The 16962-nt window shown below is 37.6% G+C and overlaps 2 protein-coding genes across 6 annotated transcripts; one reads left to right on the top strand and one right to left on the bottom strand.

Annotated features, from left to right (window-relative positions):
* Nucleotides 1–1793: 1793 nt before the first annotated feature.
* On the bottom strand, nucleotides 1794–9277 carry LOC113754814. Of its 5 annotated transcripts, none has more exons than XM_027299066.1 (9): nucleotides 9166–9269; nucleotides 7896–8428; nucleotides 6776–6854; nucleotides 6241–6630; nucleotides 5713–5801; nucleotides 4874–4914; nucleotides 4692–4789; nucleotides 2266–2484; nucleotides 1794–1989 (listed from the first exon to the last, which is right to left on the bottom strand). In XM_027299066.1, the coding sequence occupies exons 1-8, from the start codon at nucleotides 9172–9174 to the stop codon at nucleotides 2296–2298; spliced, it is 1428 nt and encodes a 475-aa protein (XP_027154867.1). In that variant the 5' UTR covers nucleotides 9175–9269; the 3' UTR covers nucleotides 1794–1989; nucleotides 2266–2295. The 5 variants fall into 5 exon arrangements, 4 of the variants coding, with proteins under 4 accessions (XP_027154867.1, XP_027154866.1, XP_027154869.1 ...); XM_027299065.1 differs by having other exon boundaries at nucleotides 1794–1969; nucleotides 9166–9268; XM_027299068.1 differs by having other exon boundaries at nucleotides 1794–1969; nucleotides 7896–8425; nucleotides 9166–9267.
* Nucleotides 9278–11521: 2244 nt separating this feature from the next.
* Nucleotides 11522–16956, top strand: LOC113754816 (the record flags this gene model as incomplete). Its single annotated transcript, XM_027299070.1, has 4 exons — nucleotides 11522–11813; nucleotides 13584–13945; nucleotides 16658–16736; nucleotides 16844–16956. Coding segments are annotated over exons 1-4 (569 nt in total), but the record flags the coding sequence as incomplete, so codon positions are not given.
* Between the last annotated feature and the right edge of the window lie 6 nt (nucleotides 16957–16962).

Consider the following 16962-nt stretch of genomic DNA (forward strand, 5'->3'; position numbering starts at 1 on the left):
TTCCGTTTGCTGCTCAACCTAGAACTCCTCCTCAAATTTGTAATTTTTGATGCTTGAGTTCCTGCCTGGCTAGGTTGCTCACTTGGCTGCCTTTCACTATCTCCTTCGCCAATATCAATTTCATTTTCTACCTGCCTTTCACTTGACTCAGCATGAGTTTCATGTGGTTGACCACATTGTGTTGGAGGCTGCTGCATACTTTGTGTTTCATACATTTCATCGTCCCGATAATAATCTGTGTATTGTTCAAATTCCCTGGCATCACATGTTCCATCCCCATCATCACACTCGCCTCCTTCTCCCTCATTTTCACCATCTCCAGAAGTTGAGTGCAAGCCTGCTGTAATTGTAGATGCATCACCTTGGTCAATAGCTTCATGCACTGCTTTTTTTTGTATAGTGCTATCCTTCCACTCTAAAGCAGCAAATGATCGTGTACGGAATCTACCCTTTTTCTTCACAGATTTACTATTACACGCATTCATTGTTTGACGTTCCTCCCCATCATCAATTTCCTCAACGATCACTGTAGACTTGTGCACATCCGGTGGCTCTACGATGGTCTTTGTTTGAATTTTTAACACCTCGTCATCTGGAACATGGTCGCATATCACTTCCATCAACTTGAACTGCTCCACCCAACTACAAAACTGTCTGATATGTTCGTCAGTTTGGAGTTCTTTCAATCCATTGTTGATATCACTTCTTGGATCAAGATAATAGTACAATATGACATCCTTGTTGTAGCCACACTCTTTCACCATATCATTAATCTCATGCAATGACATTGTATCACCATCACAAAGATCAAAATAGTCTACCTCTCCACCAACATAACTCTTATATTTATCCCCTTCAATTCTGCCACCATGCCGCATCTTAACTGTAAATAATGAGCATCCATGCTCTGCATCACAAAGATCAAATAGTTGCAGGTATTGTTAATTGATAAATATCCAATCTTTTAATAAAAACTACAATCTGAAATTAATTTTTAAGTCTTCAATACAGGTTCATTTCTAATTCCCACACAAAACCTTAATATTATACCGCAGTTAGTCAACAAATACAATAAAATTCACATTTTTTCTGCCTAATTAATTTAGTTTAACGACATGCGAATGTAGGACCCCTTGTAACCTACTATGACGACAAAAGGGAGGACCATTCTCTCTTGTCCCTTTCATGCCCCCTTTGTTATATATAAAATAACCCATTAAACCCTAAAACCTCTTCGACATTTTTGCATTTCGTATTAACATTTTCAGACTTTGCACTATCTTTTACCAACATTCTTCTTCACCAAAATAAATTTTTTAATAACTTACCATACATCGTGTACGGGTCAGCATACTCATCCCTCGGTCGCTTCACCCACTTCATTGAAATCACCAGCTTCACAATTTCCTCGGCTACTCTTGTTTTTGAGATGGGTTTAGGCTGTAACTCGAAGAGGTTTGCTATTCTGATTTGGTTTACAGATGGTCAAAGTCACTTTTTTTACTGCCGGAGAAGACGAAGTCAATCTATGGGTTCAAAAGTGGTTTGGGATTGAGACAATCTATGGCTTCACCTATTCCAATAATCTTTCGGACATTTTTGCCCCTTTACTATATTCCTCCACTCCATATTGACCCTGTTACCGGATGAGGAACCGCTGAAATTCGGTAAAATGACTTCGCTGGAGAGTTTTTGTGAGTTTAGTGACCTTTTCGGCCACAAAAAAAGTTTAGTGACCAAAGGGTGCCATTTTTAATAGTTTAGTGACCTTTTGGGCCATTCACTCTAAATAAGATGATAGGGCAAGGACATAAAGAGTCTGGTCCAATAATTCACTCTCTACGACCAAAAGAAATCCCCAGTTCCATTCCAGACGGACAAAAACACATTGGACTGAGTCTTCAATAACGTACTAGAGAACAGTTAAAGAGATGCTCACTCGCTTCAAGACAACCAACTGGAACCTTCCCTGCATGGTAAAGGTCAAAACTGAACCAAGTTCAATATCATCCACACAGTTAGGACACGTATCTTAGGTAAAAAATAAAGACCATAAATTACAATAGGTACTTAATGAGAAAGAACAAACTTTCTTCCCTGATGTCTGAAATGCTAAGAAGCTACAACGAGATCCATTAAACAAACAGAAGCAGAGTCAAAAGCCAGCAACTTTAAATCCTAAACTGTTTGAAGTCCAATATAACGATTCTAGTACTGCAACTCAGACACAGATTTAACAGGTTTCACAAGGGAGGGAAATGCTACCTGCAATGTTGTCAATTACAGCAAGGGCATCTACATGTGCCGCATTCCCCTTTTCAAGGTTTTCACAAGGAAAGTAGAGTACTTGGTGAACCCGCCCTTTGGCGCTACACTATACATAATCTTCAGTTGACCAGCAGATCCAGATTCTTTTTTTGCTCCAACAGAAGTCAGTGTATGATATGATGAGTGTCCAATAGGAATACTACAGGAAGCTTGTTGCTGTTTTGCACATAACCAGAAGACATGTTAAGTAGAATGCTACCTTTACTTCTTTAGAAAATCAAATTTAGATTCCTTAAATTGACTGTCAGCGGGTAAAGAATAATTTGGACAAACAAAATGAGTGTTGACATCATTGCCTCATAAGATTAGAATCAATGCAGAATTCCAAGTATCATCCCCAATCCTATTAGCCCAAAGGATCTATTCCCAAGTCCGTGATTTCCAGGATTAGCTCAGCATTTCTGTTCAAGGTCATACTAAATAACAGGTGTACAATAACTCCTTAGAGGGTTCATGAGCTGTACATTAGCAGGAATGAATGACCATCAAAAGAACTCAAGTGCTGATACAAGCTCACTACAAATAAGCCTAGGATTCTTTCAAGCTCGAGAAATCTTAAAGAAAATCTGCCTCCAATTTTCTACCACACACATTTTAGCCACCATATGATTCCACGAGGAAGGATCTCAAAAATCAATCACAAGATGTGTACCCAGTCTCAGACAGGCTTCCCAATCAATATCATAATTTGAAACAACAAAAAGCTTTCCGTGGCTTTATGCTTAGGCTGGATGAGATATTATTACCAAGTCAAGTTACTGCAAATTCAGCATGGTTAAAAAGGAAATGCAAAGAGAGAAGCTTGGGAAACAAAGTCCTAGATGATGCGGTGGCAATCAAACTTGTCTCATGCAAAGCATTGGGACAGCAGTGGGGTAGAGTTAAGCTCCACTCCCAGAACAAGGAACTAATGAGACAACTAAAGCATCAGAGACCCTCGGATAGTAGAATAGCTACTTTGATTGATGACATTTCTAACATGGAGGAGTTGTTTCACTTGTGCTCTATTTGCCTGGTTAGGGAAGATAGTATGGAAAGTAGTAAAAGACTTAGCTCCTATGCCTCAGTGTCATTGAGCACTAAATGTACAGTTTTTCGAGCCTTTGCTCGCACATGTAACTTCCATTACACTGATGAATGAAATTATCCTAACATTTCGACAAAAAAAAAAAAAAAAAAAGGAAATGCAAAGGGTTAAAAGCCATCAAGTTTTTTAATGATAAAAAACAATTTCAACCAGCTGTACATCATCTTTTTTTCCTAAAGCTTATGCTGCTTTATATTGAATACAGCTATAGATTAAGAAGAATTCAGAGATTAAAAAACAAGAAAACTTTGAAGTTCGAATGTTGATAATAGTCCAGCTAAAGCTACTTTGGAGTCCAGAGAGCACCACAAATATTCATACGGCTAGTAAATGCACAAATAAAGCAGCTGAATACCATCTATATAGATTAAGAGGAATTCAGAGATATAACAAGAAGAAAGTTTCCAGTTCAGAATGTTAATTACAGTCCACCTAAAGCTACTTCAACGTTGAGAGAGCACAACAAATTCCCAAACAGCTAAAGATGAGCACTAGAGCTACTTAAACTCAAAACCAAGGCAGCTGAATACCATTCAACCACAAGAAACACAATAAGATGACCTGATTACTCAAGTTGGGCTTCAATTAGATGTTAATAATTATCATCTCTTGATAGGATGGAGCTATTCACTACATGATGTTTGTGAAAGCTCTACTCAAGCATTACCAATTCACCAAGTATAGTTTGCAGTCCTGTAATTTCATCTTTCATCTCTATATTGAATTAGAAACTTCAACTTTGCTATCCAATTCCAAAGCTTGATTCTTTTACATGTACTCGAGCACGATTTTCGTGTTTATAGGTCGCGCATTCGTAGGACATCAATCATCTTCTGATATTTAGTTTTTCATGCATCAGAACAATTCTTAACATGAACTATTAGTGTATGTTTACAAATGGGTTTTGGTATAACATTTAAATTATGCACCGAGTGGTAAAAGGAAGGCAGAAATTTGTAATCATCATCAGTAAAAGCACCTTATTTTCGTTCACTAAACCTCGGATCAATATCTTTTTGTTTAGAACACTAGGGCAAAACTTCATGATGAATACTTTTATATCTCAAGCTAAATGCTCTTCAACACGTTGACCATGCAAAAATGAAAGGAAATTTGGTTCTTTGAATCTTGTAAGATATATTCAATTTCTAGCTTTGCCAGGCATTAATACACTCGTGAGGTTAAGAACAGCAAGGCTGGTTCATTAGACAAAAAAGAACTTTTCCCTAAAACCACTAGATCTGCCTCTGCTAAATAAGACATGCAGTTTCATTACCTGAATTTTAGGAACACCAACTATGAAGCCCTCCAAACTCCTCTTCTCCTCGTGTCCAAAATTCATACAACTGCCACACCCCCTACTTCTTGCATACACTGAACATAAACTATGTCAAAAAAACATTGCTAGCAAATTGCTCTGCTTCCAAATTATCTCAAAGTGAAGGACCCAACGCTTACCTATCTTATTTACAAGAGTCAAATTTGCACAGGCACCAGTACTACAGGAAAAAGGAAACACAAAAAGATGGGGAAACAATATCAGCAAGAAAGCCTGCAAAAAAAGGGCTTAAAGGAAAGTCCACCAAAGAAAAGTTACGTCCTGACAAAGGGTACTGAGGAAGTTCTTAACAATGCAAGTGGAGTTTGGTGATTAACCATATAAATGGGCTTCCTAAAAGGGAAGTCCATTTGAAAACATCAAAACATGTGCAAATTTGATATGGGCTTCTTACAGTAGTCACTTCTCTGAAGGTCCATGCACATTATAGGACCATATTAACTCATTCAATTTCAAAGTCAACTTTTGTTTAATCTACTTCGGATATTAATTATCAAATAAAAACTCACTAAACTTTTCTTTCACTTACCCCTCCTGAAAGCCTATAATTTGAGCTTGTGTCTAGCATGTATCATCTGGTACCAAATTCAGCTGAACTGTCTTGTGATATCATTTGGCTTGTTTAGGGACAACAAGATAAGGAATCAGACATCCCATTCTATGATATTCCAGCATTAAATATTACCATATAAAGATTGATCATGTTAAGCCATACAACATTCTTGGAAACACTAGAGCATTGTAAAATTATGTCAACCAACAATAGTTCCAGGTTTGGCTAAGGGTTTAGGCAAGTTCTACAGCTAAATTGCAAGCTAAGGACTACAAAGAATTGGTGACGTGGTGACAATCCATCAAAAATAAACTGACTGACTCATCCTGAATTGCTGGTTTTGTCATTTTTCACGTATAGGAGGTTATGCAACAAACAACACCAAAAGGTTAATAGTACCAAAACCTGCAAACACCATGGATATCTCGGTCCTTTACATGCAATCCTGTTTGCTCGAAGATCCAGGCAAGTTTTGCTGCCAATCTAGCTTCTTCCTGTAAAGAAACATATCAGAAGTCATGAATCTATCATGCAAAAGACCATAATGCACATTCTTCCCATATAAGACAAATGCAGGTGACTGAAAATTCAATTACACTTTGGTTTTTCTTTTTGTCAAGTCAACACACAACAAGAACAAAATGGATACTTTATGAACATGTGACCAACCAAATTAGATCTTCAAAAAAATAAAAAGGAGTAAGTCAAAAAACAATGCATTGATTATATAGTAGAACTCTGTGTAATTTTGATGTCATTGTAAACCCTGCCTTTTGTCATTGTGAGGTTAATAGCAAAGAAAACCTTCAACACTTACCATATCTAGATCATTTTGTATAGTCTACAGAGAGCAGAAGTGGATAAAGGTTTCTGCAACACACTTCAGATATAGACAAAAAGAAAATACCACCAAAGAAAGGAATAAAACCATACCTGATCTGGGTCTAGCTGGAGAAATGCGCTTAGAGAATGACCAATATTCTCAAATATCTTAAACAACAGTAAGATCATCTTCATACGAGCCTTCATATCCTTCCATTCTTGCAGGAGCTCATTGTCAACATCAGAGTACAATGATCTCTTTTGAAGAATATCTATTCTTGAAATCTTGCATGCAACAAATTTTGTGATGTCAGACTGTTCTCCAGCTAAAGGAAGGCCATGCATTTCCTTAGTGACATTTAGAGGCATAAGCTTTTGATGAGCTACTAACAAAAGGGCAGCTACATCAACAAGTTTGCCTGGCTTAGTATATTTGAAAAATTGCTCCCTAATCTCATTTGTATGCTGTGCAAGCAATCTCAAGACTTCCATACTTCTACGCTGCCAGAAGAAGTTTTCTTCGATGAATAAGGCAAAACCAAGGGTTTTGGGGGGGGGGGGGGGGGAATTTATAACTACCCATAAGGCAAATCCAGAAAAGTTAAAAAATGCCCCAAGAAGCACCGGATGATAATTCAGAAAGAACCTTTTCGCCTCTCAAAAGACCGAAGAAGAGACTGAAAATTGATTCTTGTCTAGTCCAACCATTCAATTGTATTCCACTCCTGTGCAAATAGACAAGCAACAAGGTAATTGCGAAAAGATTAGTTTGACAGACCTCAAAGGCAATAATAGGTAAGGATGGCAATGGGGGCGGGTGCCTGCGGGGGGACTAGGGGGGGTTGGGGCGAGGGCGGGGGAATTTCTCCCCCCCCCGCCCCGCCACCCGCTTTAAAAAAATAAATGTATAAAATATATATGTATATGATTATATATATAATATATAATTTAATTAGTTACAAACTTATGATAATGATATTATTAGTCATATGTATTATATAATATATATTAGTATATGTAATATAATTGATATTATCAATTATGCTAATAATTATATATGTGTACTAATACAAATTATTAATTGGTTATACTAAATTTACTAATACATTTATACTAAATCCCTAATTACACTTAATACAATAACATTTTTTTCTCAAAAAAAAGCACAAGCACAACAATGAATTAGTGATTATATTTGTGCCAAAAATGAAAACTTGACTATTTTAGTTATATTTATTTCATCATGTTGGATTGTATTCAAATAACTTTTGTTTGATTGTTTTTATAAGTTTCAATTGTGAAATTTCAATGAATAATAATTTGGTAATATGTTGATATTTTAGTACTTGATTATTTGCTAAAATTCAACTATAATAAAATTATATAACAAATTTTTATTAAGCCCACAGGGACACCCGTGGAGGGAAGCGGGGCGGGGACGGGGACGGGGGATGGGGCTGGGGCTGGGGCGGGGGGAATTTGTAGGCAGCTCAAATCAGCCCAAATCCCCGCCCGTTGCCATCCTTAGACAACACAAGGCATTCACCATAATGAATTTGGTGAGCAAGTTCTATTGCAGCAACAATAGCATGGAGAACATAGGGGCAAACATTGCAGTAACTAGAACAAGGTGATCCAGTCCATATTACGAATTGTAAAAAAGAATGGTAACTGAACAGTAACTGTTCTCAGCTAATTAGTGCAACTACTGATTAAGGCAAGAAAGAAAATTTAACATTGCAAGAAAAGATCGAGTTGACATATACCTTACAGATAAAAGGGCAACATCTATTGGCAGCATATCCTTCATATGATAAAAATCACTTTCACACATATAATTTGCTCCCTCTGCATCCCCATTAGCCAGCAACCACTTAGTTATTCCAACAGATGAAAAATAAGCTGCCAAATGCAAAAGAGGAGGTCTGCTACAACCCGAAAACGACTCATGGTTACGTAAACAAAATTTGGTTCCAGTTTCTCCATTGATCACAGCAGCAAAACATTTCGAAGAATCGAATGCAAACATCTGTTCCAAAATCCAACCCGGCACGTCTTTTGTGCTTTCATAATTCTCGTTTATCAGAGGGACAAATTCATCCTTGTCATCATGCAAGAGTGCACGCTCAATCATTTCATCCAGAGTCAAAGATCTGCAAACATGCTGAACCTCGCCATGCTCCTCCCCATGCTTCCCATATTCAAATGTCGAAATCTTCTCCTCTATCCGGTAATAGTTATAGAACAAAGTCAAAGATTTCCCCTTCTCCAACTCATTATTATTAAGCCAAATAGGCTGCTTTTTAGGCAGACGAGGGAAAAAGAAAAAGCAAAAGGCAGCAAAGATGTTAGTATACAATTTCTTTTACAAAAAAAGAAATAAAAAAAAATCTCTATGCTAGCACTAATCCTGATCTCCAGCGTCCAAAAATTTCTAACTCTTCGTCTCGTTATTGCAGCCCGGGGAAAAGCAGAAAGAGAAAAATTTTACCACCAGAAAACGACGTTCCCTACAACGACAGACATCCCCTTTAATTTCTTCTCTCACTGGATTCTTTTTCTTCTTTTTTGACTTGGTAACTCTTCAACAAAAGGTTTCATTAGCTCAGAAGCTCTAGAGTTAGCAAAAAGATCCCATTTTTTTTAGGTTTGAAGTAGGCAAATGACAACAACCGATTTGTCTGGAAGTGCTATGTCCGCTCTAGATCTCACTCAAATCGAACAAATCTTTAACATAGAAGAGAAGCTGAAATCTTATAATGCGATTCACCATATTTTACTCCATTACAACCTAAATATTTAAGAACAAGTTAACAATACAAACAGACTTATTAGGATACAAATAGCCGAACTTTTGCTCTGAAACGAAATGCTTGTTACATCAAGTACTAGGTTGTAGTGTTCTTTTCTCTACTCCAAACTTTATAAATTTCTTTTCATTTATCTGTAAACTCAGTAAACGAATCCGACAAACAGATCGATTAAAAGAAGACTCTAAAAACAGAATGTAAAATACATAAAAGAACAGGTTGTTACCGCTTCCATCCTCACACTGGCAAGTCCTCTCCGGCCTCCACACCCGGTGCCGCCGTAGTATAAAAAAAAAAGATAAACACTAAGGATAATAAAGGGTAAGAAGGAAGCCCAGCGTAAGAAAACACAACAGCAACAAAAGAGGCCGTGGAAGCTATCAAAAAACTTTTCAGGCATGATCACATTCAGACCCCGTATATTTTGACCAATTAAACATTTCGCCCCAAAGGTTTGAAATACTACTGATAAGTATAAACAGATGCAATATTATTCAAAATTATAATTTATAAGGGAAAATCGCCAATTTAGTCCCTAAATATTTTCACTAACGCCAATTTGGTCCTTTAAAGTTTTTTACTATGAAATTAGTCCTCAAAGTAAAATATATACGTCAATTAAGGACCTGCGTCGTAGCGCCGCCGCAAACTTGTCTCTTATTGAAGTAGACGGCGGTCCATTCAAGGGCTTTTTGGGCATTTCATGCACTCTCTCAAAAGTTTTCCTAATTTCGGCATATGTTGGACGCAAACCAATTTTCTATCTCGAATTGAGCTCATGATCTCCTTCTGTCCTTTGACAGCATTTTCATAGCTCTGCAGAAGAGAATCAATCTACTTCCCCATTGATCCCAGAGGGATGGAAGTAGCAGCAGCAAGGACGGCCGCAACAGGAGGAACAGCCATAGCAGCAGCCATGACTGAACATATAAGAACAGCAGCAAATGCGGCAACAAAGATAATGCTCGACAATTTTCTCCAAGCATGGATGTACTTAAGCTTTTATCAAGCTTAGTCTTTCGCATTTACAGCTTCTCAAGCATCAGAATTTGGGCATGGGAAATTTCACTAGGCTTGACAACTGGATTAGAGGCCATGGCTACTAACTTTTGGGCAACTGGGCATATCCAGTTGGGCAAACTTCCCCATTTTTGGGCAACTGGGCAACTAGATTAGTCACCAAATTTGAAAGACTAAGCTTCTAATCCAGTTGTTTCTCTTGCAAAAATAGATATTGAAATTTTTCTGGGAGAAACAACATATGAAGAAGATTTTTTTACCTTTCATAACAGGGTAAGTTCATTGGAACAAATCTCTGAGTAATTCAATTGGTTGTAAAGATAAAAGGCGGGGAAAAATCCCAAAAGAAAAAGAAAAAGGCTTCCATCTGAAAACTCATATCAACCACCGAGAATCAACAATGGTTCTAATCGTCTTTAGTCCTCATAATTAGGAACCGTTTCAAGTAAATCAGAGCTTTAATCCTTTGTCTGAATTCCAAATCCACTCACTTCAATTGATAGAGTAGCTATAGAAGACCCATGGGCGGAGAGAGACAGATGAGGAATTTCGGCAAAAGCTCCAAGACAAATGTGAAGGCCGGCAACGGTCAGGAGATCAGGAGAGACAGGAAATCGGGTACAGGCATGAATGGATTGCCGAAGAAAGGTGGCAATGGCGGCAAGTTCACGTGGTCCGGTGACTGTTACTCCGATGCTGAGCTAGGACGGATCCACAAAGAAGCTGTCGCCGTAAATGATCCCAACTATGAAGATCCTATTAAGAACGAAGACTGAAGATCATAAATATCATCGTCGTTGTCATCGGCTGTGATTATGAAATGTTGATCTTTTGATTTATTTGTTTTTTAAGAACTTGGAGATGTAAATACGCCTTTGATTATACCTAGGTATATGAATCTATGGTGATCTGTGATTTACCCTATTAAACAAAAAAAAAAAAAAGAATTCCAATCCGATCTTCACCAACCCAGAAACTGATCTTCCGACTTGAAAATTCCTGCAATCTCCCCTGTCGAACAACATTCAGTAAAAAAAGACGAGCTTAAATTGCCAAAGATTCATACAAGAAAATCCACGAAAATCAAATTTCCAATACCATCACTAACCTCCAAAGCTTCAGGATCAGACAGAAAAATCAGATTTCTAAGGAAACTCAAATCCCAGTCCAAAGAATTCTTCTGAAAACAACTCCAATTCCTCTTGAATATCCAGTTGCCCATATTTCACCAGGCTTCTCAAGCCCAAATTTCGCAATTTCACCGGGCTTCTTACTCATAGGACTTCCTTCTAAGAATTCATGGCATGAAGTGCCCAAAAAGCCCCTGAATGGACTGCCGTCTACTTCAATAAGAGACAAGTTTGCGGCGGCGCAACGACGCAGGTCCTTAATTGACGTATATATTTTACTTTGAGGACTAATTTCATAGTAAAAAACTTTAAGGGACCAAATTAGCGTTAGTGAAAATATTTAGGGACTAAATTGGCGATTTTCCCAATTTATAATCACCTAAAATAACGAACCATGAACAGGCCGTGCGGCACAGCTAGGTTGTTGCAAAATGCCGCACATTAAAGTTCTATCAGTAATGGGAAGCCCAGGGCCAACAGAAGTATCCAAGACCATAACTCTAGCTAAAGATGCTACCGATCTTAACTAAATTGCGTTCGGCCGACAGTCAAAAAGATAAGAAAGCCTGTCCAAGAAAAAGGTCCGCCAGAACCCCCAAAAAAAAAAAAAGTACTAGCCTTTAGTCTTTACTGATAGGGTTTCAAGGTTGCCAATTTACTAGCGTCTGCTAGAAGACGGATTTTGGCCGGAGCTCTGGAAGCCGGAACAATGGATGAGAAAAAGGTGACAGCTTTGCTCGAGTTTTGTTGATTACTTATGTTAATTGCGCTGAATATTCTGTCCTGTATTTGTTTGGAGAACTTGCAGTGTAATTATGAGAATGTGAAACATATCCACAATGTTAGATTTTGGAGCCAAAAACACCTTATTTCTTCGTCCAGCTTTTCTTCTTATTTCTTCACACTTACATGGGAACCAGTCAGAAATCTGTTGTTTTTACAAATGGCTTCCCGACCTTACCCCTTCATTTCATTGTAAACCCTTCATGTTGTTCCCAAAGTTGATAGGAAGACTACATTTCCCCTACCTGGTTTGCATATGGTACTAAACAGTTTGGGGTAGGGTGCAACAGAGTGCTGAATAAGCTAGTATTTCACAGATTCATTTTATCCACTGAACTTTTTTGTTCAATAAATTAGTTTTCAAAAGCATCTCTTCACCCACTGAACCGTTTTTGGTTTTCCTTTCGGTGTGTCAGTTCAACACCTATTGAACTTCTAAATGTGCTCTATTCCGGTTATACTTCTGTAGTGCGTCTTTTATCTCAAAGGAATTAGCTATCAAAAATTAACGGAGCAGTACAGTTGTCTCTGAGATCAGGGCGAATAACAAATGGAATGACCTAGATGATTCCAATTTGATTGGGTTCAATGGGTGAATTGGTACCAAAAAAGAGTTTGGGCAGAATGAGCCTTTTGAATAGGTTGGTTGGTACCTGTTAATTTTCCGATCAAAAGTTGACTTTTCTTTTTTAATTCTCGTTTGTGGTATTTATTTTGTTATAGCATTTCATCATTCTACCATCAATTCTTCATCGCAACTACCATGGAGAGCAGCTTCCTTCAATTAGACATCATGATCTCTCCCTCTCTAACACACGCACGCGTTCACATGCACAAATAGAATCCGATAAGAAAAAAAACCACTGTCTTACTATTTAACCATACAGTACTAAAATCCGAAGTTTGGCTGCTCCTTTCTTGGTATGGTAATCTACTTAGCATGGTACTTGATAGCTCCATACTTTCTTACTTCAGACTGGTCAAAAGAAATTAAAAGCAGAGACGTACGCAAAAGTGAACTTATATGTATCATCTGTTAAGGTTCAACATCCAATCAGACATGAGTTTGTTATCAGATCAAGAAGCAAATAGAACTAATCAATCTTATCTTCAGAATTTTGTAAAGGTGCACTTCTTAAACACCTTACAGAAACGCAGTTACCCATTTTGCTCCATGCGGGTGCTGATGAGCCTAGTTGCATAAATTACATCCCTTTGGCCTTTGTTAACTATCGGGGCTTGAGAATAACATCCACTGATTGTTGCATACACTAATCTTTTGCTGCCATAGTAGCTAATTATGCATATCTGGAGTCATGATTTGCTATTTCTGTGGTCAAAGTGATAGAGTCCAATGACGGCAAAGTTCAACTCTTAGCAGTAACAGGCATTTGGAGGCAGCAATGATGATATTTCTTTTAAATTGCACGCTACGCGCTATGCAGCACTAATATGCTAAGAGTTGGTTTTTAGCGGACAAGGTGATGTACATGTGAAGTGTTTAAGATGACCCTCTATGATGTTTCCTTTGTTCTTTTGATTTTTCCAGAACCATCCAACATACTTGGTGGAATTTCCTCTATGCTATCTGATTTGTTTGTTCATGCTAGTTCAACTTGTTTGTGCTTGCCTTTTTTGCAATCCACTTTCCTTTTCCTTGTGATGCCAATTATCTTGAAGATTGCTGATGGAGAATCTTGAAAGTGATCAGGTGAATTGTGATCTGGGACCCATAGCAAATTCCATTGCTGCTGACGACAAGCATAAATTTACGAGCTTGGTTAAAGAACAGCTGAAAAATAGCAAGAATGGGATATGTTCTGTTAGTCTTGGTGAGATGCTTTCCAGGATTTGTTTGCACCGGTCAACTGATTGTGCTAGTGCTCTCCTTGCAGGAGAGACTGGACTCAAAGTAGATATTAATGCAGCACTTATTCGTGGAGGATACCCGTTGCACCTTGCTGCTCATCATCTGTCATTTGAGCTAGCAAAGCTGTTTCTTGAACATGGAGCTCGGACAAATGTAGTTGCTGATGATAAGCTTCCTTTGCAAGTTGCACTTGATGCAATAAGGTTCTTATCTGAAATTTGTTATTTTACGAGGAGTAATCTGGGCATGTACTCTGCGATACTAATTATATACATGCCTCAACTATATAGTTTTTTTTTTTAATGTTCCATAAACATCTGGGAAAAAAGAAATATTTTGTTAGGCTGCACTAATAACATATGGTTAACTTCTTTCATCTATTTTGGTTTTGCTAGTAGATGGTTATCCAATTTTTTACTGAGTTTGATTACCTTAATTTCGATTTAGTAGTTGAAACTGCATTGGATGTAGTTTGCTTAACCATGTTTTGAGCTAAAAAAAACAGAATGGAAGAGGAAGGGAGGGACTGGTTTGGAGTCTTAAATAAGCAATCATTGGGCCTTCCTACATAGTTTGACCATCATAGCTTGAATATTTCATCCATTTCAGCATTTTGTGTTTGAAATGTGCAGAAAGATTTGTGGGTTATTATCATTTATGACCAGAATAATTCTCAGACAAGTCTTCCTGATTTCTGTTTCCTTCAGATTGTGTAAGAATGAGTATTTGATCGTAAGTCTTTATTTTTATGTTTAGGTTTTGAGTGCTGAGTAGTCTGTTTTGGACGTGTTGGTCCTTTCTATGTGCTATACAAAGTAGAGCCAAGTCTCTTTATGTGTTTGATCAATTCAGTCCGGTCCAATTTTTTATAGGGTCTGTCTACCAGGTGCCCAGTGGGCACTCATTAAGATGTACGGTGTTAGATTTTTTGGAAAATTAAGATTAATTAGGGAATGTATATGAACACAAGGGAGGGAAGTAATTGTTAGTGTGTGTATATACGTGGTAGGTTGGGTGGAATTTAGGTGTGTTAGAAAACCTCTTTTATAAACAAGTTAGGAAGACAGACGTTTCTGAAGTTCTATCAATTGCATGTTTCAGACTTGAAACTTGTCAGCGCAAAATAAGTGTACTTAGGCACATGTTTCACAGAAAAAATCACACCTTTCTAGTAGTAACTTCCGTCCAGCACTGATTTTAATGTGTACGATTCCCAGTTCTGTTAGGATTTTATTTCTTTCCAACCTTTAACTTTGAGCTTCTTTCCAGCCGACCAGAAGTTTCTCTCCAGTATGGTTCATGATTCTCTGCTTTGTTTTCATTTTTTATTCTCAATTCTCTCTCATTCTTAGAGGCTCCTGTACTGAAAATAGAACATCTTTGCCCCTTTATGACGTGTGAGACCCTTTTCTCATTGCAAAGTTGAATATGACTCAAATTTTGAAGGTTAATTGACTTCTTAGTTGATATTGGATTTGAACTCACTTTTTCTATTGAAATCATAACTTTGATATGGGATTGATGTTACTGATTTGTTAATCATTTGTTGAAATTTGAGATGTTTTGCTTTGCCCAGTGTTGCATTGATGCTTGAGATTGCATTGTTGTTCTTTTTGGGTGGCTAAAGAAGACTTGAAACTATTTAGTTGCCAGGTGTTACACAACTTACTAGAATCTTGTTTCTCTAAAATGGTTAATTGTACACATACCTGCATGTGATTACTTAAGTAGATGCTCCATTCTACTGAGCCCGTGAAGAGATTAGGAATTTCCAGAACTTTGGTCAACCTTCAGTTAGGGAAACCTTCAAAGAGAGCATTTCTCACATGGATGTAGGTCCTTTTCTTTTGCATTTTTTTCTTTTTATTTTTTTCCAAATGTTAACTATCTAATACAAAAAATCTAGGGTTTTATTGGAGTTGAGTGGGGATGTCTTTTTTCGTAGATTTTGGATTCCTGGAGAGCTAGTTGGCTGGATTTAAATTTTTCTGTCATAGAGGATCAGTTTCTGCACGATATTGTACTGTTACTTTTCTAAGAAATACTACCCCATACATGTTAGCATGACAAGCATATTTGGGAAGATACTGACGGTTATTCACTGTGCTTTGAATACTTTCACCCACATCCTATGCCTTAGAAAATTAGTGGATCAAAGAATCACACTGAGACATGTTTACCCATCCTCCTCTGAAATCTGAAGAGTCAGTGATCGCATCTCCACATCCTCGGTTCTTCTTGGGAGGAAAACCCATAACTATGAAGTCAAATCTCCACCCAACAATTGCGTAATGTAGTTTAGTGACTCATCCCCTGTTCAAATGGCTTCTATGAGTTTGTGTTCTATCTTTATGATGAAAGGGACATTTTTTGTCAAGCTACACACTCTTTGAAAACCTATGCTTGCATACATTTGACAAATATGTTTATGCTCAATAACACACGTCACCTATGTTTCTGGCCTAGGAGTCTATTCATCTATTAAATGATTTTATATACCTGATCTTAGCTTTTGATTTATGAAAAGCATTTTCCCCCTGGTTCACTGTTACTTTTTAAGGCCTGCTTTTACCTTTTTTGGGCAAAGAGACTGAACTTCAGAAGAGGCATGGTAGGTGTTTTGGATTTCTGGTTCTGCTTTCGAAAATCAGAGGCAATTGAGAATAAGCCCTATGTTAGCGGGCATACGTGATATTGTCCTTTTTGACATATCTTAGGCATATGCAGGGTGTCTGGTTACAGCTAATGTGTTTGCGATATTCATGCTGTATTTTCATTTTTTGCTCTTTTCATTGTCCATTTCATGCTCATGTCCCTGGCCCTTGATTCAGTGCCTATTTTTTATGACTGTTGAAAAGTTCATGTTCTTCGGTGGCTGTAAACTTTTTCTTTTCCTTTGTTTATTCTTGTTTCAGCCATCATGACTTTATTGCTGATTGGACCCCAGAAAAATCTGTCTTTAAGTTGATTTATATGCTATGCCTACCATCTTTGGTACGTTTAAGCCCCTCTTTCTTTTCATTGCAACAGCCAATTCACTAAGTGAAAAGAGTAAATACAATATCAAGCTTAGCATGTCTGTTTATTGTTGTTTATGGCAGCGTAAACCACTGGAGGTGGTAAAGTTGCTCTCCGCTGGCATTGACTCTAAAGATGTTGAGAAAGTAGGCAGCTACTGCGTTGAAGAAGGGAAACTTATTCAACTGGCTGCTTTGCTTAT

Source organism: Coffea eugenioides, unplaced genomic scaffold (genome assembly GCF_003713205.1).
Source record: "Coffea eugenioides isolate CCC68of unplaced genomic scaffold, Ceug_1.0 ScVebR1_1071;HRSCAF=1861, whole genome shotgun sequence".
Classification (NCBI taxonomy): Eukaryota; Viridiplantae; Streptophyta; class Magnoliopsida; order Gentianales; family Rubiaceae; genus Coffea; species Coffea eugenioides.

What these genes read in the sequence shown, in the direction of transcription:
- LOC113754814 (XM_027299066.1), bottom strand. An exon ending in TCCAGCTAGACCCAGATCAG is followed by an intron (nt 5,802 to 6,240) that starts GTATGGTTTTAT and finishes GTTTCTTTACAG; the next exon opens with GAAGAAGCTAGATTGGCAGC. An exon ending in GACTCTTGTAAATAAGATAG is followed by an intron (nt 4,790 to 4,873) that starts GTAAGCGTTGGG and finishes GTTTATGTTCAG; the next exon opens with TGTATGCAAGAAGTAGGGGG.